Below are 23,634 nucleotides of genomic sequence, written 5' to 3' on the forward strand. Positions count from 1 at the left end.
GTTTTGCTGCGTCAGGACCTGGAAGACTTGCTGTGATAAATGGAACTATGAATTCTGCTATCTACCAAAAGATCCTGAAGGAGAATGTCCGACCACCTGTTCGTGAACTCAAGCTGAAACRAACTTGGGTTCTGCAGCAGGACAATGATCCTAAACATACCAGTAAGTCCACCACWGAATGGCTGAAGAAAAACAAAATGAAGACTTTGGAGTGGCCAAGCCAAAGTCCTGACCTGAATCCTATTGAGATGTTGTGGTATGACCTTAAAAAGGCCGTTCATGCTCGAAAACCCTCTAATGTAACTGAATTAGAACAATWCTGCAAAGATGAGTGGGCCAAAATTCCTCCAGAACGCTGTGAAAAGACTCATTGCAAGTTATCGCAAACGCTTGGTTGCAGTTGTTGCTGCATAGGAAGGCAAGGGCCAGGCTATGATTAAACTACGGCTGCTACGATTAATCGATTAATCGACAACTAATCGATTATTAAAATAATCTATGACTAATTTAATAATCGATTAATCGTTTTCTCTTTTTTTGTTCTTTACTTTGTTTTTCTCTCCAAACTGCTTTGACACCTTCCACTGCCACATCTGCCTTTCTGTCCTTGACACACAAGCACAGTAGTGGTAACTGGGTAGGCCGTGGACGTCACAAGTAGGGCTGCACCGATTAGTTGAAATAATCGATGACGCCGATTATGTAAATTTGTCGACGCAGATTTTTTATTATCGATTCGCTGTATTACATAACCACCACGTGAATGTTCATGCAATTCCATTTCGGTACCTAAATGCATCATTGCGACCGTATTGGCATAAGAGTGGTGAGTTTTCATGCTTGTCCTGAACGCAGCATCGCACAAGAGCGTAATGACGTCAGCAGCCGCTGCTTCAGTTCAGTCTGAAGCTTGAAAACAAGCCTCGCAGCTCCTGGAGTAAAATTCACCAAACTGACCGCCTCTGAATTATCTGGTGGATTAATTATCTTGTGAACATGACGTTCGCTTGCTCAAAGTAAATAAAGTACCACCACTTTCTTTTTTTCATCCACCATAAACAGAGACCGGTGTTAGGTTGAGCCACGTTCCCCCCTCAGACGGTTCCCCCATCAGACGGTTCCCTCATCAGACGGTTCCCCCAGCGTCTCAAACAACAGAGGAGCTTCCCGACACACGTCTGACCTAAAGAGCACAAGCAGCCAACAAGTGTTGGACGTGTTTTGGATGCTCAAAACGTAGCTTGAATACCTTTTATTCGTTTTAACTGCATCCTCTTTTGTTTATTTGATTTAAACATATTTGCCTTCCATGGACCTCCATCACAAAATGTTTCTAGTGGAGAAATGACATCAATAGAAATGTGGAGCTGGGTATTAATTTGTGCAATAAAACAAAACAGTCTTGTTGTTTTCAACAGTTTTAACCTTAAAGAAATTAGATAAACATCTGATGTTACAGTGCAAAGAGTTGGATGTTGTCTTGATATTTGTTAATTTTTATATATTGAGAAATATGTTAAAAAAAAATAATAAATAAATGTTTATTATAGTTTTTTCCAGAGTGACTTGAATTTTACATGATTTAGTTCATTTGTTAGATTGTTAACATCTTGTACTATATTTCTTTTACTTGAATTTTATATGCTTTGGTTGAGATTTTATATTGATGTTAAATCTTTTAAGATTTTTTTGTTAAAGAATTGACTCTAGAGTGCATATTTTGTGTCCATGAAAAAGCTATTAAAGAAAATATTACAATATTAAAGAAATGTTCTTGTTAATTTGATGAAAACATTTTAAATTCCCAGTGGACTCACATCAGAATAACTTATAGATTTGTTGTTAGAATAATCGATTAATCGAAAAAATAATCGTTAAATTAATCGATTAGAAAATAATCGTTTGGTACAGCACTAGATTAAACAGATGATTGGTCAAAACCATTGGCCTGCAAAAACAACAGTATATTTTGTTAAAGGTCCAAATGAACCAGTACTGGAGGAGCTTGTGTTATGAGTGACCCTTTCCTTTGTGTGAAACTTGTAAATTTTTACATCCACAAAATGCTAGAAACCCTAGGAATTCAAGAAAAGTCCAAAAGTACATAATACCTCGTCACAAAAGTGCGAAAATATTGAAATTTCATCTTTCACATGAATTGCAGCTGTGCCATCACAGCATGTGCAGACTATTAAAAAGATTGTGACAGGTTTTCAAACTTGTACAGTAAAAGTAATAAAACAGCACCCTTTTCATTGCAAAAATACAACTTTAGCCTTGCCTTGCACAAAAATGCTTTTATGTATTGTTGTGTGGCTCAAAAGCAACATGGGGTTGTTGAGCAAAAATAGAAAAGAAAAAAAGGGAAAAGAAAAAGATCAAAATCACTTTTTATTCCACAGTCTCAAGCTCAAACCAGCTCTAGCAAAAATCTAAATATTGTGCTCGAGTTGTTTCTGACATACATGCAGGGAAGACTTGAAAATAAAATATCGACTTCTCTTTGTTTCATTTATTATGGAGCAGTTTCAACTCGATGCCCTTTTTCACACTTGGAATATAGGACATTATTGGGTCCATAAATCTGTTAAAATCACATCAACAGCACTTTCAGATTTCAGGTTTGAATTCGGATTCAAACATTTAAGACTCATATACCTTACAGCTTCGGCCCAAATTATCTATGAAAAACAAAAATAAATGTCCCATTTTATAATAAATATGTTGACAAAAGGTTGTAGCTGACCAGATAAGTGCCCATAAAAAAAGATAGAGGTAATTCAAATCCAAACGGAGGTATGAATTAGTGTTCAGCTGTGTGTGCACTGCAATACTTACGCATCTACATTGGGCATCAGGTCCAGCTTGCTGGGGAAAACCTCAGAGAGGAGTACTCGGGTGTAAGACTTGCCCAAAGACTGAAGCTTCGACTCGAGGTGCTGAAAAGAGACGGAGGTAAAACAAAATGTCTAATGTAAAGACTTACAGGATGAAAAAACAAACAAACATATTTTAAACTTTGTTGTAATGTTATTGTGAGTACAAATCACTGTACTTGGATTTAACTACAGTAAGTGTGAGTATATAGTGTATTTTACACATATTTTTGTGCAGTTATATGTAAGTAATATGCATTTTTAATCCTGAATAAAGAAGTAATCACTGATGTGAAGTTATTTGTTCCTGATTTAAAATAAACTGCTCAACATATTTATGTTGAATAAAGGAAAGAGATGTTGCATGACATGAAGAAAGCTTTGTGTAACATGACAAATGTGTGTCCATTGATTTGTCCCTTGGTTTATAACAGAAACAATGATTTGTATGCACAACAATGCAGTAGAACCAACCATTTGTTGTGACTATTCTCGCTTCAAACTGCTTAAAATCCATGCTTTAAGTTAATCCTGGCCTTAAGTAGTGTTTTGGCTGACACTACGGCTTGAGAGCTTTGATAAATACTTCTGGTACCCTACAGCCCTATAACCTCTCAGTTAACATCTTCAATCCACATTTTACTTTTGTCCCCTTTGGTTGTAAAGCTCCACTACAGAAGATGATACACCCCAAACCATAACGCTACATTTCCTTTTATTGACACCTATTTTAGGACTTATAAAAGTTTTGCTTTTACCGTCAATCTCAGCAAGAAGGTTATATACGTAACTGAGACCATAGTCTTTGAAGTGCATCCACCCATTTGCATGGTGACTGCACACTGAACAATTTTTTTCTTTGCTACGTTGTCTTTTTTTTCAGCTCTGGTCATAGTGTTGTCAATGGGGAGTATTTAAGTATTGACCCTCACAATCACTTCACATTCATCAGTAAACAGTTACTTTGTGAGCTGAGTGTTTGAGTCCCCAAAAGTATATCATAAACACAGATGCTATATTAAACATATAAAACGTGTTTTTCCACTCCTTATATATAGGTGTACAACCATTATGCATCTATTTTCTTCACCTGCTTTTCCATGCAGCGTTTGGGGAGATGGTGCCTGAGGGAGAGGTGGGGTACTTCCTGAACTAGCAATCACATTTAGGTAATGTCCATAATGTCCTTTAGGAGCAGTGACTCTAAAAATACTTAGCAGGGTTGAATAATGTTTTACTGTGTACAAACAGATGATCGAAATGCCACCTGTAGAGAGACTCAGTGAATAAAAGGGACCTCTGTTGATTTACACCTATAAAACCTACCTGTAGCTGTCTGAATAGGACATATTTTCTTTAAATTTCTGAGTGATGAACAAGTGCCCAACAACAATGCTGCTGCATTGCAAATTAAGCCCCGGAAGGGTTTTATCCATAAATATTTGATAACAAAACAAAACCTATCCGACTCTCCCTGAGGATACACTAAACTTGTAATGCACTTAAATAGGACCACCTTTTCCAGTATAAAAAATTCAGACACATGTTAACAAACTGAATTATCGATGTTCCACACATGAATTTAAAATAATCCACAACTCTAGAATGGGATAACTAGCTAAGAGTTATCAGCTAAGACAGTATATTAGAAGAAATACTGGTGCAGAATCTTTTGTGCAAAATTAATGACCATGTTTTCAATAAAGAGTTCGGGACAGTAAGGCATAGCAGCTATTTTACAACAGGACAGCTAAATACTCAATCCTAGAGAGGAGAATAGTAGAGATAAATCTAGCTCCCATTTTCTTCCTAGGGTTAAGTTACATCAGATGCCTCAAGAAAAACCCTGACAACAGGATTCATGTATCAATAAATTAATGCGTTCAACAAGTTTAAGAAACTCTGCTTCCCTGCTGCATCAGTGGGCAGTCGTCTGAGGTGTTATGACTCCAGAAGGCAACCAAACCATAAGACGAAATCTCACAAAAAAGTGAGATAAAGGTATGTGCTTTGCTGATATCCAACTCTCTCAGGGAGGATTGAGACATTTTTATGACTGTGCTCTTATCAGGGATAGTTCTGTTTTTTTTTTTTACTTGTGAGGTTATCTGACACCACACTTCATCTTGGCAGTTTGCCATGGGAGAGCTGGGGAGGTTTTAGTCAAATATCCCTTTTAAATCCTGGCTCCTCTGTCACTTTTAAAGGAAACTTTTTTTTCTCTAATCGCTTGTTGACATTTTAACATCAATGATAACTTAATCCTTATTACAAACAGAAATGTACTGTGTACTAACTTGAAAACGCAGGTGATGTGGGATTCAGTCATTAACATTTCACATTTAAGCCATTGCTTACTGCAATATACAAACTTTGGTGGCATATTATTTAGATGGCACATACTTTCCACCATACTTTGAAATATCTACATTAGATTGTAACTGACTTTTGTTAAGTGTGATAAGAGAAGTTTTAAAAATTCCTTCCAAAAACAGCAAGAAAATATCAAACTTTAGACTTTCTAGGGATATGGCTCGTCCCAAATGTGAAATAACAAGCTGCCAGGGTGAACACTGCGTGCACAATCAGAATCACATGTCATCGAATCACTTGTCAAAGAAACTCACACAGTAAAGTATTACAAGCCATTGCAAAAGAAGCCTCAGGACAAGTATACTGCTAAAATAAGGCTGCAAACTCACCTCCAGCACTTTGGGACTACCCTGTCGTCCTAGTGTGCCCAAGATCAAGCCCCATCTATGGGCCAGCCGAGCCTTGTCAATAGCCTGCAGCCTTAAAGCACGCATGGCCTCATGGTCATAGTATTCCCTGGAGAACACCTTGCTGTAGGGGTCATATCTACAGACAAGCACAGACAAAAAATTGCTGAGACACACAGTTGTTTTGACATGAACAAAAATAGGTATGCTATATCATGCAGGTTAAGAAGCTGTTGTTCAGATAACTATCCCGGGGATAGAAATGCAAAAGATGATGATGAATTCAATCAGGAAATGCCATCAAGTATAACAGGAGCCCGGGTATGTCAAGGAAATCTGCGGCATTTCTGAAAATTTTATTGTCGTTTATCTGATACAAGGGGCACATTTAAGATTAAAATGTTATTATGAGTGAAATCTGTGATCTGTACATCAGTACATATATGTATGACAAAATAAGTTTTACTTAATTACAAACAAGTCAAACAAAGAAATATTGATCTCAGCACATTATAAAAAAATGAAGATGACGGCAAGTGATTTCTGAACTTCAAAACACTGAATAAAACTACAAAATACACCCGATATTAAAACATTATCTCAGTTATTAGGTTCATTTCTGCTAATCACGTGGTATAGAGCAGTGGTTCCCAAACTGTTCAGCTTTTGACCCACAAAATACCAGCAGCAGAGACCTGTGACCCCAGCTGTTGTTGGTTGAAAAACATTGTTTTCACATCAAACAAACATGAGCATAGTAACAATAATTATTACTTTCTATTTGTCCATTTTAATTACACCAACTTTACTGTTTTGTAACAACAACGGCAAAAAATTGTTGTTGGTTGTAATTTTTGTGTGTAATTAATTCAGAAAATCTTTTCAGGACCCCACCTTGATGTTTTGGGACCCCACTGTGGGTCCCCACCCCATCTTTGAGAACCACTGGTCTAGAGAACAGATTATGTTCACCTTGTTTTTTCAACTTATGTATGTCATTTAAATATTATCAAATGCATTTGAGTGCAAGTGATTTCAAACATATTAAAAAGATGAGATGTTTAGAAAACAAAATCTGATATATTTATTATAATACCTGTAAGCAGGGATATCTGGATTTGCAATCATGATCGACTCCAAATGGAATCTTCCATCACCAAGATAACTACAAAAAACACACAAAAAATAGACAATTTTTTGTACATGAAATAATAATAAGAAAAAAAACTGTGTGTGTGTCTGGGGAGGTGTTAGAGTCAGCACCTCTTCTTAATTGGAACATGCAAATACATTTACTTAGTTTCATTTTGAGCAGCCTGAATGAAAACACAGGTTGTCTGCCATACAGCCAACCTAGAAACTTGGCTTGCCCAGACTCTATTTGTAGTGCGTGTTTACCCAAAAACACACACCTGTTTCTCTGTATGTAATAAAACTGAATGACAGCACAAAATGAATTCAAGCAGAGCCTCTGCTCTGTCGCTTTTCTTTGCTTAGGAACATCCCAGGCCCTCAAATAATTACATCTCCAACAATAAACCTGCTGCACTTTGCTTCTGTTGTCCTGAGCTGTCTGTGGCTGCAAGAGGCTCATCTGCTGTATTCTACTGCTTCGCTCAGAGCTTTCGCTTTATCATTACATCCACACATTGTTCTATTCTGAGGGTGAGCTCAAGCACAGGGCTCCAAGCAGAAATGGTCCACTGATCACTTCTTAAAACTTGTTCCAGTGCCTTTCCAGCTCTTTCAGACAGGGCCTTTTCAGTGCTTCAAGATGAGCCTCAGTGACTAATGCGCTGCCAATTATTCACTGTGATGCTCAGGCAGTTCACAAAATGCTTTTATAAACTTTTGTTTATACAATTTTAACGCAACAACATACAGTATTTCTAAGGTAAACCAAATGTAAAGTATGATTTTTATTGAAAAGCGTACTGTTTAAATGTTGGAGCAGAGTTAAGGATCTATGCTGCTTTTCTTAGAGATAGTTATCAGCTGTGTCTTTAACTTGGTTATAATTCATTAGGGTAAAGGGAAACTTATTACAAATGGGAAACAATTACTCTCTTATTAAGCTTTCAGTAGCACTGCTGCAGCATAATAAAACACTTTATCTACTTGGTGCTATACCAAATAGAGAGTTATAGCCCATGTTAGGACAGCTTAAGTCTTCACCCTGTCAATATGTTGCTAGTGTGTATATTATAATCCTATTAGTATTGAATGTTGGTGTGAGAAAGAAAGATGGAGAGGAAAGAACCAACTTTCAGGCAGACCGATTGATTTTTCTCAGCACCCTCCTGCACGCCTCAAGTGACGCAAGAAAGACAACATACATTAGATTAACAGGTGAAACGCTGTAACTCTCACATCGCTTTTAGCTCCACCTGTGCATATAGCAAAGCTCTTTCACGTGTTGTTATTTTAATCTCATGCACTGGAAGGTTTACTTCGCATGGACTAATGCTAAATGACTAACAGACACAAGGGGAAATTCACCTCTGCCTAATTAAATCAGGAGAATTACATTATCTCACTGTGTGCATCGAAACACAGGCTTTGTCGCATGCAGATCAGCATGAGATGCATTGAAACAGAGCAGCTGCAGAGTTGTTTGCTGCATAGCCTCAATACTTTGTCAAATCACTCTCTTCCCTGCAAAACTCTGAAATATCTCAACTGCACAGTGCTTAGGAAAAAACGCAGAGGAGCTGTTGTTTTAGGGCACATGCAACTACTGACTGCATTTATTATGTTTTTTTTTTTCCACAGGAAATAGGATAACTTTAAATTGGTAATCAAATGAACTGCAACAAATTTCCAAACTGTCATGTGTTGCACGGTTTACCGGTTCTCACCGTGCACATGCCACAGTAGGTGTCATACTTTGTAAAGCACTTCTTTAAAACTTGGAAAATTTGGCAAGGATGTGGATTTCCTGCAGTTCGAAAACAGCCAAAAGTGTCAAACTATATCTAATTCAGAGATTTTTTCACAGTGAGAAGATATTTTTAGTCTGACTCTTTTAGATTAGCATCTGGCTTCTTCTGGCTGCATATACCATACAGATAAAACTAGTTGTCTTTGTCAGCTACATTTCATGTGACTTCGTACTGCTACACAGATTATTGGTTAAATCCCTTAGGTGGGTGTAGCATGTGCAGAAGTGAGAATTGGACACAATAACTAAAATGACAATGATTGATGAGACAATATTTGACAATGATTGCTACTTTAAAAATATACAAAAGAAAACAGATTTTGGACTGAAGAAACTAGGAGGAAAAAATAATTCTTACATTATGGCATCAACATGGCGATCCAGACGTGGGGAGGTGCAGCCCAGAATTTCTCCTGGTGATAAAGGGCGACATTGAGGGACCAAAACATCATAGTCTGGCTTCAGAGCAGCACTCACAGCCTTCAAAGGGAACAACAAAAAAAGAATAAAACACAAGGATTTTGAACAGATGGGAATCTGCACCAAAGACTGGATGTTTCCTCTAGCTGGCTTATAAAATTCATTATGAATGTAGGAGAAATAATGACACTTTCTGTCCAACAAAACAGTTTCTAATCATCAGTATTTGAAAGAGATCTTGACTGAATGATAAGGTTAGAGAGTTATAAAACTGATACTTTTCAAGTTATTAGCACAATGAAGTAGATAAACAGCAAACCATGATGGGTCTCCCACCATGCTTTGCAGTGGGGATGACATTTAGATGATATACAGTGTATCTGTCAATAAAATACTGACAAAAAGAAGTGGCTAAGATCCATTTCAGAACTTAAGAGGGGCATCAATGCATATTGATGTATTTAGTACAATTCTAATTTTATTCACGCTAATTTAAATTGATTTACCTAATTTTCTGGGCAGTGTTGGAAAACAGATAATCAAATAAATAAATGTCAAGCAGTTGTACTTCTAAGGACTGACATTTCTCTCATTTTAAGTTGGGTAATGAATTGCTGGTAATGGTCCATTTTTTCAGGCAAAATCTCACAGCAGCTTATTAAAGCACTGAATTGCTGTTACTAATGCAAAGTGATGTTTCAGCCATTTAGGGCTGGTAAATGCAGCAGCCACAATCATACCGGAATCCCTCTGTCACAAATCAGCTCCAAAATCCCAAGGCTTTACTGTCTGTTCATTCCTTTGTGTGCTAATTTGGTTTTTAGAAGCTAATCCTCATATGGGCTAAAATAACGACATTTCTGTTTATTTCCATAATTTTGTTAATGCACTGACGGTGCATTCAATGACAAACAGACAATTCAAATGTTCACTTTTCAGAGAAGAAAGCTAATACTTAGCATTTTCAAGCTGTGGCTTGAAACATTAGACAAAGTAAATGTATAATACACATATATAAAGAGGCTAATAGGAATTTTCAGTTAAGCAAACTTATTTCTACTCTGAGCCATGAGACGGAAATGGTCTGCAGATCTGAACGGCTCACTGAAGAACAATTTTCAACAATGTTAGCCCCCATGCTTACACATTTACATCAATGCACAAAAACAAACATGGATCCATACACATATTGAAATAGCCAAACATACAGTATAATACTACCCAAGAGGGCAGAAGATGATTTAAAAATAGTGTTGGTTACATTAGCGCAGGCCCACAGTGGTGCTGGAAAGCAGCACAGCACATTATAGAACAGGAAGGCAGCAAGCCAGAAAGAGGGATGTTAAAGCTTAATACTGTAACTGCTGCCACTGCTTACGTAAAGAGCAGTCCTGAGCAGGATTCTGAACTGAGAGGCTTTCCCAGGTCAATGCACCTTTCAAAGCAAAAATAACTGCTGCCAAATTTGACAAACCCACACTTGAACTGAGCTAAGAGGAGTGTTCATAAAGGCCAGGAACCATAAAAATATACAGTAAAAGTGTTGAGATGAATGCATTTTTGTTTGTTTTAACACTGTACAGAGAAAAATAACCTTACAGGGGAATAAAGAGGAAAAACATGTTGCTTATTAGTCAGCTTGTGTCTACTTGAAGCAAAAATGCACATCCACATATAAAACGATTGGTAGAAAAGAAATGCTGCATCACCTGCAGTGCTGCCACAAACTGAATAGTGCTGACAAGCGCCAAGGATTTTTCAGGAGGGAAGTTGAACTTTACTGTGTCCAGGAAATGTGCATTGTCCATCTGGATATCCACAAACACATACAGCATCTTAATACCCGCAGTGGAATCTATGGGAACTGCAGAGAAAAGAAAAGGCAGATGAATAATTCACTCTTTCATGTCAGAAAATAAATGCATTATTTGCCCTATTCATGGCGCCTCAAACATTAACGTGCAGAAAATGTTGAGACATACAGCTATATGGGATCCATGCGTGCACATTTATAGCTCCCAGCTGGCGTCTACAGGATATAATTGAAAATCATTCAGATCAAGTTGCTAGCTCATGCAGGAAGTGATGCAAAGACCTCAATTATTTAGGGAAGGAGTGAGACACATGTGATCGCTATTAATGCCATTAATTTCATAGGCCATTTACCACGCACTCGGGCTTAGGAGGCACAGCTAGAGACGTGCTGAGGTGGATGCTGAGCGAATGAGTCCAGGAACGGGGTGGAAAAGGAGCACATAAAACTGGGGAAATGGTGTTTGTGCTCATAACTATTCCACCTCTTATAGTACGTGTAATTTGCACATCAGAAGCAAGAGGACTTCTTGTTTTAATAAATAAATGGCTTATTAAAGTAAACTTTAGAAAACAGTGAAAGTTGCTGGCCTATATTATAATCACTGACAATTTAAAACGTGTTAAGTTACAGAAAATACAGAAAGAGAAGCTGCTTTCTTTACAAAGGCAGGTTGGAGAGGAACAGAAGTGAACAATAGGAAATCCCAATAGAAGTAGGCTGGAAAACACTAATTCAATTTACAGGCAGGGGGTAGGTGATTTCATCTCCAACTATATAAAGTTCAAACGATTTGGCATGAAAGATAGGAGTGGAAAAAGTAATAGGATACCAAGTGTGTGAATACGGATTTGGCTGGAGTGTGTGAGGTGGGCTGTCAATTAACTGAAAACAGAAGTGATGAATGGTCCCACATCTCAGCAAGGAGGAAAAAGTAAGGAAATGGATACGTGCTTAAAAATCTAAGCTTTACTGCAAGGAGCAAGGAGTTAAATCATCAGAGGAAGAGCAGACGAACAAAACTCTTGACTGACACTAACAGCTGTCTGTTGCTTGGTTTTAGACACTCCCAAAATGTAAAGGGCAGAGCAAAGCGACATCGATCTGTGTTCACATTAGTATGGTAGCCTGAGTGCTCTTAGGCGCTGCAATTAGAGAAACAGTCAATGAGATGGACAGGACTCTGTTGCATCATTGGTTTTATTGTCGTGTGTTCTTGCAACAAGATCTAATAAGTCAGTTCCTAATTAATGCCCATGTAAACAAGTGCAGTGTATGGGTACATCCATTGAAGGTAAACATAGAATTAGGGATGCTAAAAATTAATCGACTTATGATTAATTGTCGAATAACGGTTTATTAGATAAAATTTTCTTCCATTTGATTAATTGAAAACATCCGTTTAAACCTTATTTCAGTGTAGTTTTGCCTTCATCCAGCAGAGGGCACTACTACTCTATCCCGCCGTCTCGATGTGGGCGGGGCCGCAAATGCCCGAGTCTTATTTAATTTTATTTGCGACACAATAATAATAAAGGACTACACCAAACTCAAAGGAAAAGTACCGAAGGCTGTACCGGACCATCAAGTAGTATGACGCTAAAGACAAGACAGCAGGACAACAGAGAACGGTAAGCTAAGTGTGGCTAAAGTTAGCTTCCTCTTGTTGAGTAACTCGGTGTGAAAGAACAACAACAAAAAAAGTTACAGTTGCTACCAATTTTTAACTTGAAGTTAATCTAATCTGTGTGACATAAACYGGCCAGTAAACCAATCTAATGAACAGTAGCTGAGGTCAGATCATGCTTTGCAGCCCAGCTAAGACAGAAGCAGAGGGAATTTAAACAAACAAACAACTGCCAGTACTCATTTGTATCTCAGGTCTTTCTGGGATATTTTATTAAGTTCCTGGTTTGTTTTTGAGTTAATATTTATCTTAAAATATTACCCTGTGTGTTTAAATTATAGTTTTTCATCTTCAATGTGAATTAAGTGTTTAACTTATTTTATTCTTTCATTTTTTTCCCATCTAGCAAATTAACAGATTCTTGTTTTGTTATATTTTATAAATGTGTCCAAGTTTAATAATGTGAGAGAAATCCACATTTCTCTGTTCATACAGCCCTTCATGTTATAGAAAGAGAAATGTCAAGTTTTTAGGAAAATGGCCGCTTATCAATTAATCGTTAGTCGATCGATAAGATCAACCAACTTTAGATTAATCCATTAATCGATAAATATTCTATGTAGGGATGCAAGTTAAGTTTTTTTTACAAGTAGTTGATTAAAAGGGGACTTAGAAACAAAATGACAACATGATTAGAATAAATAAGAGCTAATTGTATTGGTTAATATATTACTTTTATAAAGACACAAACATGTATTTCATCAACCCATTCTCACTCCTAACTCAACATATTGACACTTGGTCAGGTAGCCATCTGCGTCCAGCTTTGGAGGCGTCAGGCACCCTCCTCGGATCAGTTCTTAACGAGATGAGACGGAGGAGGAGTGCGTTGTCATATTTTTTTTAAAGAGTAGGAAATACGCAACAACTAACTGTCCCAGATCCTACATTTAATTTATATTAGCCATTTACAGCCTACCCCCGATCTCAGTACCTAAAATTAACCATTAATCCTGATCCCTCATATTAACCACAGACCCCCAACCCAAAGACCCCTAAGTGTCGCAACCCGGAAAAGCCGCAGGCGGCAATGACTGATGCGAGTGGGGTACCCTACGTGTCAAAACTGGATGCAGACGGTACCTGAGCAAGAGTCAATATGTCGATGAGTCGGGAGTGAGAACGTGTTAATTTCACTCAGAGCTTATGCATGCTTGAGTCTGCTGAAAATATTTCCAATGTGTGAGTAATATTGGATTGGGAAGGTGGGAGATGTTTTTCAGCAGCTCTGACCAATTTGGATGTCCACGACCATCAGTATGGCAACAAAGATCTGCCTTTTTAGCTCGATCATCATCCCAACAGCCATATACGCATGTGAAACATGAAAGACGTCTTCAAAAATTGAAAGAAGACTGAACGTTGCCCAACAGAGGTGGTTACGACAGATCCTGCAAGTTTCATACCGGGACTGCATCATCAATGAGGAGATACATCGCAGAACAGCCACCCGTCCACTGAACGACATTGTGACAGAGTGCCGATTAAGATTCGCTAGACATGTCCTTTGTCAGAAAGCAACACGCTTACTGAAAACCGCCATCCAGTGGATACCACCACAGGAAACAAGGACGTCCCCAATGGAATTGGCACAGTATCTTCCAGGAAAACCTCAAGGCCCTAGATATCAGCCTAGCTGAGGCCGAAGTGATTGCAAGACCCTGATGGAGACGTCTTGCAGCCCAATGTGCCGAATGGTGCAGGAGGAACTAAGTCTAAGTAAGAGTAATATTGTTAACGTAAACATATATTCATGTCTTGATGATGACTACAATGATGAGAGAGAGAGAGAGAAAGAGAGTGTGAGTGAGTGAGTGAGTGAGTGAGTGAGGGAGTGAGAGAGAGAGAGAAAGAGAGAGAGAGTGTGTGTTAAATACAGAAATGCATATAATTTTGATAATTGTCAATCTATGTTGTATGTTCCTTAGGTACCAGGTTCTAAAATATAGAGTTGTTTCTGTTTTGGCTGTGCCTCTGTTTATAAGAGTGGCCGCCGTCTTTTATCCTCTTTAGAGTTAAAAAAAAATACACTGTCTAAATACTCAGATTTAAGAAATGTGTCGTTCTTGTCTACCTGGTGTAGAAATGGTCTGCATTGCTGCAGCAGACCCATTTTTTAACCAATTCAGTATGACGATTCAGTCAGTGTTGAGTCTATCAATGAAAGAAATCCCTCTGATTGGCTGACTGGCATGAGAAATTAATGGAGGAGAATTGAAAAAGCACTGATGACAGAAAGCAATCACTAACACTTGTAAAGGATTGGGAAGTTTTACATTGTAGAGGCAAAGTCAAAAGGTGAGCAGATTTGCTTTAAATGCAAGGAAGATAGAGGACGAAGATGGTGGGGGTGCAAATTTGCATATTCAAAGACCAGCGCATACTAAAGAGGGTAGAAGTGTAGAATTATATGTAAGCATTTTAACAGTATTTCTACAGAGGTCAAAAATGTGTTTAAAACTATTCCAGTTAACAAAAATAATATTTTAAAGATTTTAATGCCAAGAAACAAACGTTAAAATTTAACTAATCAATGATATACAGTAGTATCATTAGCTCTTAACTAAAGGATATAGCCCATGTATTGTATAACATTTTATAGATGTTTTACAAGGAAAAAAAAGAATATGAAATATATTTCAAACAAATGCTGGAGAAAAAAATTAAACTAAAATAAAATAAAAGAACACAGGGGAGACAGTTACTCTGTGAGTCAGTCAAACCACTGTCTTTCATCTTTCACAGGGGGCTGAAGTCTTGGGAAAGAGTATGAATGATGTTTCATGACTGAGAGATAAAGACCAGGATCATATACACAAAGGCACCCCTGAACTCTGGGAATGAGCTCTTTGAAAAATATTTCTTAAAAATATCCATCTATTCTAGTTTAAAAGCCCATAAAGATTTTATTTTCATCCTTACATTTACTTGGTTCTTTTAAAAATAAATGGCACTGAGTAAATATATTGTGTTCTCTGTAAACATAGACGCTAGCACTCCTATAATTCCACCATGGTTTTACAAATAAAGAATGTGCAGACACACAGATAAACAAAAAGCAAAAATCAACAAAACGAGCTTTCCCCCATTTTTATTAAAATTCTGCAGGTCATTTCTGGTATTTGTGAGAGGTGAGGTTGCTCTGGCAGAGATATATCAAAACTATTGATTTAACATTTCCTCTCATGTTCTGGACAACACAGACAGCGGGGGCGAGTGTGAAAGTCCTCAAGAACTGCTTGGGGTTTTCAAAGGACGCCTCTAATGCATGTTCTAAATTGATCTGAAAGCGAGGCTCCAAAGGTCTGGTATTCTTTCCATATAAGAAGTGGTCAGACTGCTCTAACTCGTTACATTTTCCATTCATCTATAGAGCCATCTGTCAGTCTCTGTTTTTTTCTGTTTTCACCAATGCTCTATTATTATTATTATTATTATTTTTATTTTTTTATGTCATGCTGCCCACTCTCAGGAGGTGGGTGTCCTTGACGCTTGCTTTCTGAACGCAGGTCTCTGAGATCCAATCTGTATTCAGATTCAGAGTAATGGAGAAACAATCATGCACACACTGACTGTAAAAAAAAAAAAACTCACTGAGACAACTGTGACCATAGTGAACCATGAAATCAGCTCCCAGGGCTCGGGCCGTGAAGTCATCCACGCAGCAGGCCCCATATGTCACGTCCCCCATAACGATGGTATCTGCCTCCGTGAACCTGGAATGTATGGGCACAAAGAGGCGCTAATCAGTGCAGTCACAGACCACACACAGTCATTTTGATTCTTACCCCAGTGATCGATACGTATAGCATGCAAGGCACGGTGTGATTATGAGAAAGCAGAGTAACATCAATTCCTATCTTGGCAAAGCCGACAGAGCACAAAACATAGTTTCTGACTTTGTTGCGAGTCAAAGAATAACTCAGACGGTGACTCATTGTTCTCATTTTGCACTTTCTGACCAACGATCAATGGACAAGCTGTTTGATAGTCAAAGCCTAGCTAGGGGTTACCAGGTTAGTTTGATCAAATAAAGGCAGAAATGAGGAGTTTGCATTGGTTTGTGTTATCATATCTAAGGCCTGGATTTACTGCTCATCTGTCTAGGAGCAGAAAAAAGCTGTAACAATGAAAATGTGTTTGCGGAATGGAAATAAACCACGTACACCAGATGCTTTAAATCACAAATAGATTGCGAGAGTGTATCACAAACCATGTAGACTTAATGTTCCAGAGGACAAAATCATAGCTTACTGAAAGGAAAACTAACAAAATTATACCCAGATCTGTTCAAACGCACTGTAGAAAGCACTACTGAAAAACAACTTCTCCCTTTTATAGCCCTTTATGGGGAAATGAATGTTAAGTAAAGCCATTACAGCTAAGTAAAACAAATAAAATTTGAGAGCAACCCTCAGAAAAGTTAATGAACAGAAGCTTGAGGCATTAAAGAAGAGGAAGACAAAGGGGTGGTTGTAAAAAGGTGGTTTATGCCAGGTATTTGTGGCTGTATTCTGACAGATTTGGGCTAGAAAGAAGGGGCAAAAAAGGATGAGACAGAGAGCCTAGGAAGAGAAGGAGGAGATAAGCAGATGTGGCTGCATCTGTAACAAACAACAAGTAATGCGTTTCCTGATGCCCAGTCTTTCAACCTTCATCCACTCTGTTTATTCCTAGCTCTGCCCTCTGTAAGGAGCCACAGACAAAGTTTCCATTAAGCTTTTCCTTTCACATTTTCTTTGATATAAACTCTGGGTTAAGCTCTCTCTAGACTCCTTGTCACTGCCCCCTTGTTTTCTGTGTTGTTTTTTTTTTTCTTCCTTTTTCTTATTCCCCTATTCTGTCTACTCTAATGGCTGCCCTCAAGTGAAGAATAGTGCAGAGCCAGCTGAGCCCAGCAAATCAGAGACAGCAATTTATCTGGTAAATAAATATTTGCCTTTGATGGTTTGAATCAATTATCCTCTCTGATGTCAAGGTTCTGATTGAATCTTTATATGCCTGATTGTACTGTGAGCCAACAGCAGCTACAAAATTATTGGTTATGGAAAATGATATAATCATAGTGTAGTTTGAGATATAAACTCCAGCACAAGTTTCCCCTATTTACTGCAGCCCATTGTTCCTTCAATGTAGCCAGCTCACTATATTTGGAAATGCATAAAAATGCATCAAGTTTTTAGCTGAAAATACGCAGCCTGCCCACCAGGAGCAAGAAAGAAAAAAAAAGAAAGAATAATTCCTGCAATCTACTGCAGACCATGCAGAACCATCTACAATGCAAAACACAGCACTACAGAAGATTATTGTATCTAATCAGCCATCTATCAGCCAAAAACATCATTATCACAGTACCTCCAGTGGCAGTCCTAAGCATATCTAGTTATTTCCAGGGTGAATTTTTATGGTAATAAACGATAAGAATCTGAATAAGAGGCCAATATGAGAGGTGTGATTTCACTTGAATATAGGCAGGGTAATTACTGGGCAATGTATACCCCCATATCCCACTGGGAGAGAAAAAGAAGAGGAAGAAGGGGTAGAAGAATGTTAGTGTGTAATAAAAATCACATTTCCAGCACACTCTTTCAAAATGAAATAATAAAAAAAACAGTACAGTTATATGTACAAAGTACAATTGTCCTCTATCTCCCCCCATTTACATGTACAGTATTTCACTTCCCATTTTCGTTAAGAATTCCTTTTTTCCAATCTTGGCTGCACCTATCTCTTCTGCTTCACATTGTATATCTGCACTGATTTAGCCCCATCTCAATGCACTCTCTTCAGCCATTCTAGCTGAAATGTCATTAAGATTTAATTAAGATGTCAGAGGGGCTTGTGAACTCCAAAACAGGCCTTGTTAATTAGCTCTTTAGCATACAATTTAATATGTGTGAGAAATTGCCCACTGATTTAAATCTTTTAAAGATAAAAAAAACTGGTTTATGCTGCAAACACAACTACAAGCAGAAAGACAAATGTATGAACAAGTGCACAACCACGCTGGCTGTGGATTTATGGCCAGCTGATTGTATCACTGTTTATCAACAGGTTAAGTAGCTATATTTCACATAAATAGCCTTCCAGTTAGCAGAATGGCCATCCTTGTGCAGCACAGTAAACATGAAAGCCAACTAATCTTTCTGTGCTGTCCTCTAGAGATGATATTCTTTTTCTGACTTGACAAGAATTCCTTCAGATGCCATAATAAAAGAGAAATGTGTTTGACAATAACACCTTACAGCTCACAGATGTTGCAGTAGACAATGAAAATGAAAAACTTTACTTATGTCTGAAGGATCCTATTAGCAAACGTAAAGGCATTCTGCTGTAGAAAAGGCTCATTTTTAAAAGGAAATAATGAGACTGAATTAAACAACAGGATTTACTAGTTGTGTGAATATGTTTATTTAAGGGTGTTGTAAATTTGATATGAGATGTTGCAGGTATTTTTTCATCCAACAAACATTTTTACTTTCCGGGTCTATCAGATTAAAAAGCAGCCTTAAAAAGCTCACAACCAGATAAAAAAGAGAGAGAGAAAAAGCAGCTGATTCTCTCTTTTTATTGGGATTATACTGTAGCTGTTTATGACAGTGCAGGAAAATTTCCAGCTGTGCACTGTTCCTGTAGTGGTAGGGAGCACTTCTGTTAACAGTAGTGCTTATTTTTTAAAGTTAAGATGGACGAATAAATATATACTCAGTCAACGATAACTGGAGGGTGTCAAATAAAATGTCAGCACTGAACTTCATACAGTCATCAGTTCTGTTACATTACAGAAGCAAGCTTCACTGACGTGAAACATAAATCCGTGGATCTGTGTTTGATTACTCTGGCTGGCTTTCTCAAGGACCCGGATGTGTGGCACAAAAAACTGAATTTTAGAACTGAAATTGAATTCTAGAACTGAAAGTAGTAAAACAGAATTTTTAATAGAACAAAATACAGTTTTAAAGCAAATTAATTCAAATTCTAATCTTTAAATTCAGTTTCAAATCATTAAATTCAGTTTCATTTTAGCGAAATTCATTTTCAAACCAATGCATTAAATTTCAAATTATGCACATTCAGATTCAATCTGAATATTTCAAATTCAATTCCTGCTGGCGCAAGATTTATCCCATAGTGAAGTTTTATTAACAATCTGCAGTGTTAGTCAGTGCTAATTTTTAACTGTTTAGAGTTAAATTGTACTCTGAACATTTAACACTATAGAAAAAGTTTAATTGACACCAATTCAGATAAGGACCAAATAAACTTGGACACAGTGTTAATTTAATTCTTTGTGTTGATTTAATGCTGCAAAATTTACTGTGTACATTTCACACTTTGGAGCCCTGACAGAAAATGGTCATCCTATATCAAACATATGCTGACACTACCACTCTCACACTCTACACTGATAAAGTTGTGGAAACACAAGAGAAAATGGATAGGACAACTTTAACATGTGATACATCTATTACCACAGAATCTTGTGTCACTGTACTTAACATTTTGACTCTGATTTTGTTTATTTTAGTTTCCAAAATCTTGTTTGAATTAAAGCTATTACACACTATAGTTTAGAGCAAGATATTTTCCTGCTTATAATTCTGAGAGATCCTATGCTCAGGATTTGTTCAGTGTGATTATGGATGAATTGAGATGCAGCCGTAATTGTTTTGTAATCACAATGCAGTTCACTAAATTATAGCTGACTCAAATTGTTAGGTGCCTATAGATTCCCACGCTTGCTCTTTTCTTGCACAAAAACTTGCAAATACACTATCTGGTTCAAAGCATATCTATACACTTAATAATTAGCTACCTAACACTGCCTTAGCGGTAAAATCGTAGCTACGGTGAAAAACAAGTTTGATAAAACACTTTATTAAACCCCAAAGGGATTTTATATTGTTCCTGTATAAGATATTGGGGGGGGGGGGTGAATAAATAAAAGCAGGCTGTTGATGATAACGGAGTGCAGAAGAAAGAAAGAGGTGTGGTTGAAACCCCTAAAGACCGTTATTATTCTATGATGCCTTGTGCAGCATCAGCAGCAGCTACCAGAATAAAACAAGTGAACTATTTTACTAAACACTGACAAAAACCCTCAGCTGAATGCCCAGGTAACAAAGTTATTCCTTCTTAGTGAAGTGTCTCATACTACAACATCTGTTGTTAATAATACACTACAGTGCCCTTAGCTTTTCCACTGCAGCTATATATACAGTATATATGTTGTCTTTGTCTCACTGAATGGTCTAAAAGTGGGACAAAAATGCATTAAGAGTTGAAAATATGCTCCTAAATCCATGTTTGTGGAAGAGAAATAATACAGAATTTCCAATATTCATGCTTTGTCCTTGTCAGTTCTCAATGGTTCACAATGGTTTTCCATTTGATTTGCTTTTCAGACCCTACAGTTCCCATGACAATCAAACAAAGAACTGCTTTACTTGATGGTTCACCTTCTTGTTCTCAGTTTTGCACCTGTGCTTTCTCTTATCCAACTTGCCAGAATTTGAGGAAATTTTCTGAGAAATAGCAGGCTTTTTATTTTTATTTTTATTTTAATCTCCATTAGCAGTTTGTGCAGTTGAACAACTTCTCACTGGCATGGTTGCTCATTATACCAGGTGTACCTGCAGAGATCATTGTAGGAGCACATAATTAAAACCAGCACAGACCAAGATGAATACTACAAAATAAAACAGGCATAAAATAACAGTTCTTTTGAAGATACAAAAATCATAATGTGCAGAGCTACTGCAACAAGGTGTTAATAGTGCAGCACATTTTTTTCTGTTGACATATCAGTGTTCACTGTGCTTATGGAAGCATTAAACTATGCAGAAGTATAATTGCTTTTAATATAAAGCTGCTGAATTTGTTTTTTTAATAAAAATAATCTGGTTTAATAATATGTTTGACTTGTTTAACTTAGACTGATTTTACCCAATCTATAATCATTGTAAAGGACTTTAAAAAGTTTCACATCAACATGTAATAAAATACACTAAATTTTCCTTGTTTTAAATATGTTTTAGTGTGGCCTTTTGTTAAACAAGACAGGGAAGCACAGGGAAATTAACTAAATGTATTCAAAGATAAACATGGATGCACTATTTATTTCATAACAAGCAAATGCTTCAGTGAATATTGCCTTAAAATTTAGATTAACATTTAGCCTTAATACAATTATTATATTTGGAAAAAAGGAATAATTACAGGATTAATAAGGACTAGGTTAATCTTTGGCATGTCTTTTTTTTAAGATTACAGAAATTAATTTAGCAGAACAATTTATCCCACCATGCATATCTTTGCACTAAAAGCTAAACCGATAGAGATGTTTACCCAGTGTCCTTTGCTGCGTTTTCTAATAAATTACTTGAGGCCAATTTGTCAACTCAATAATTTTCTTCAATTAAGAAACTAGTACCTGATAAAATGTAGCAACAGCTTTTTTTTTATTTTACCAACTTCTACAATGATTTTTTTTTTTTGTCTTTTCACTGTTTATGCACAGCATGATGTTTCCTTCATTGCCACAGGAAGACACGATGGCCCTGAATAAAAGGATCCAAATGCACCAAACTTGTAGGAGCACTCCCATATTGTTCCCCTTTCTGCTCCTGCACTTATTTAAGATATAATGAGGTGTGTCACAAGTTTCCTTAAGATCTGTGCTGCTATTCAGATTCAGCTGGCTTGACTTCAAAGAGCTTTTACCCCCTCTGCCATTGCTCTCAGCTCAAAATAAAACAGATGTCTCAATAAAACTTCTAACTATGTTGTTAGTAGATGGTGCACAGAGCTCAGGATGTTTTGTATAAACTTTGCAAAAGCAGAATAAATCACTTTTAATGTTTCAAGATAAGACTGATTGGTTACGGTAAAAACACAATCATAAACACAACCATACAATATCTAAACAGTAATATAAAATAAAATAATATAAAATAATATAATGTATATATTGTTTACAAAAACATATCTACATTTGTTGTTTCTTGTCAAACCTAAAACAACATTTTGATCATCAGCTCTCTTCCATCTTAGTTTGTGCAGATATCAACAAGTCACACTCGTAGAGAAAATGTTGGCATTAGGGAGGGTTGAAAGCAGATTGCTGTAACGGTAAAAATTAATTTGGGGATTTATGTTACAAGATAAAAAAACAATAAAATAAAACTCAGAAAGTAATATTTGTTTAATCTAAATTAAGGTGTTTTTATTATGTTAAAATCAAAATTATAAATGGAAATATGATCAAGTTAGATGAAGTCCAAGGGTGAGGCAGAATAGTCATTTTGTACAAAGTTAGTTTAAAAAAAACTTACTAATGGATTTATATAACTAACAAAATCAGTATCCAAGAGGTAGCTATGACAAAAGTCAGTCTAGTTTCTAAATACAAAGAAATAAGCTTCAGTGTTTACTTTATAACAGTTTTGGCAAAGGTACAGAATTATCTTATATATTCTTAAAAAACAACAACAAAAGAATACTATGTGCTATAATATCTTTAAAGCCTTTAAAGTGTGGCTCAATTATTTCCATGCACTCTCACTAATGAGGATTCATGAAGACAATTATGAAAACATTACGGTGAGTGTGTGCAACCATCTAACGTAAGACACATTACGTCTTAGCTTTGTCATTATTAGCCTTAAAATGTGACTGCAAATCTAGATCAAACTGACCTTGATAATGAAATCATAGTCTATGTTATACGTATATTGTGATATTAAAATAAGGAACATAATGGACTATCATTAGGCTCTGTAAAGAAAACTTCAGACTGCATTAGGGGCTTTAATATGCATTTTGAAAAATATTGCTAAAAACACTGTTGTTTTACAACAGCAACATCAAACCACATCCACTTATTTCCTTCCTAACTCTGGTGTTTTCCAGCAGAGTTAGAAAAAAGTAGCGAAAGACACATCAGGTCATTATTTTGCATTACAGGAAAAAAAATTGTATAGGTCCTCTGGGCGGGTTCTTCTTTAATGAAACGTTTCGTCTCTCTTCCAAGAGACTTCTTCAGTCTGAGAGTTTCAGGCAAAATTCAGGCTTTTATGTCCTGCCTCCAGGTGACTGACCTTCCAGCAGACAAAGGAAGGTGCACAGTTATTCTGAACCAGAAGGACTATGAAGATAAGATCATGACACTCCTTAGC

The 23,634-nt window shown here is 36.9% G+C and overlaps 1 protein-coding gene across 1 annotated transcript in view; it reads right to left on the reverse strand.

Annotated features, from left to right (window-relative positions):
• The window catches only part of dph1 (diphthamide biosynthesis 1), a gene marked incomplete at its 5' end in the record, with an annotated part of 40,153 nt that overhangs the window by 6,906 nt on the left and 9,613 nt on the right, over window positions 1–23,634 (reverse strand). The window contains 6 exon segments of the mRNA XM_014032182.1: window positions 2,839–2,939; window positions 5,579–5,735; window positions 6,693–6,761; window positions 8,896–9,017; window positions 10,667–10,821; window positions 16,052–16,173. Coding sequence (XP_013887636.1) covers window positions 2,839–2,939; window positions 5,579–5,735; window positions 6,693–6,761; window positions 8,896–9,017; window positions 10,667–10,821; window positions 16,052–16,173 — 726 coding nt within the window.

This window comes from Austrofundulus limnaeus, unplaced genomic scaffold (assembly GCF_001266775.1).
Source record: "Austrofundulus limnaeus strain Quisiro unplaced genomic scaffold, Austrofundulus_limnaeus-1.0 Scaffold1389, whole genome shotgun sequence".
NCBI classification, from domain to species: Eukaryota; Metazoa; Chordata; class Actinopteri; order Cyprinodontiformes; family Rivulidae; genus Austrofundulus; species Austrofundulus limnaeus.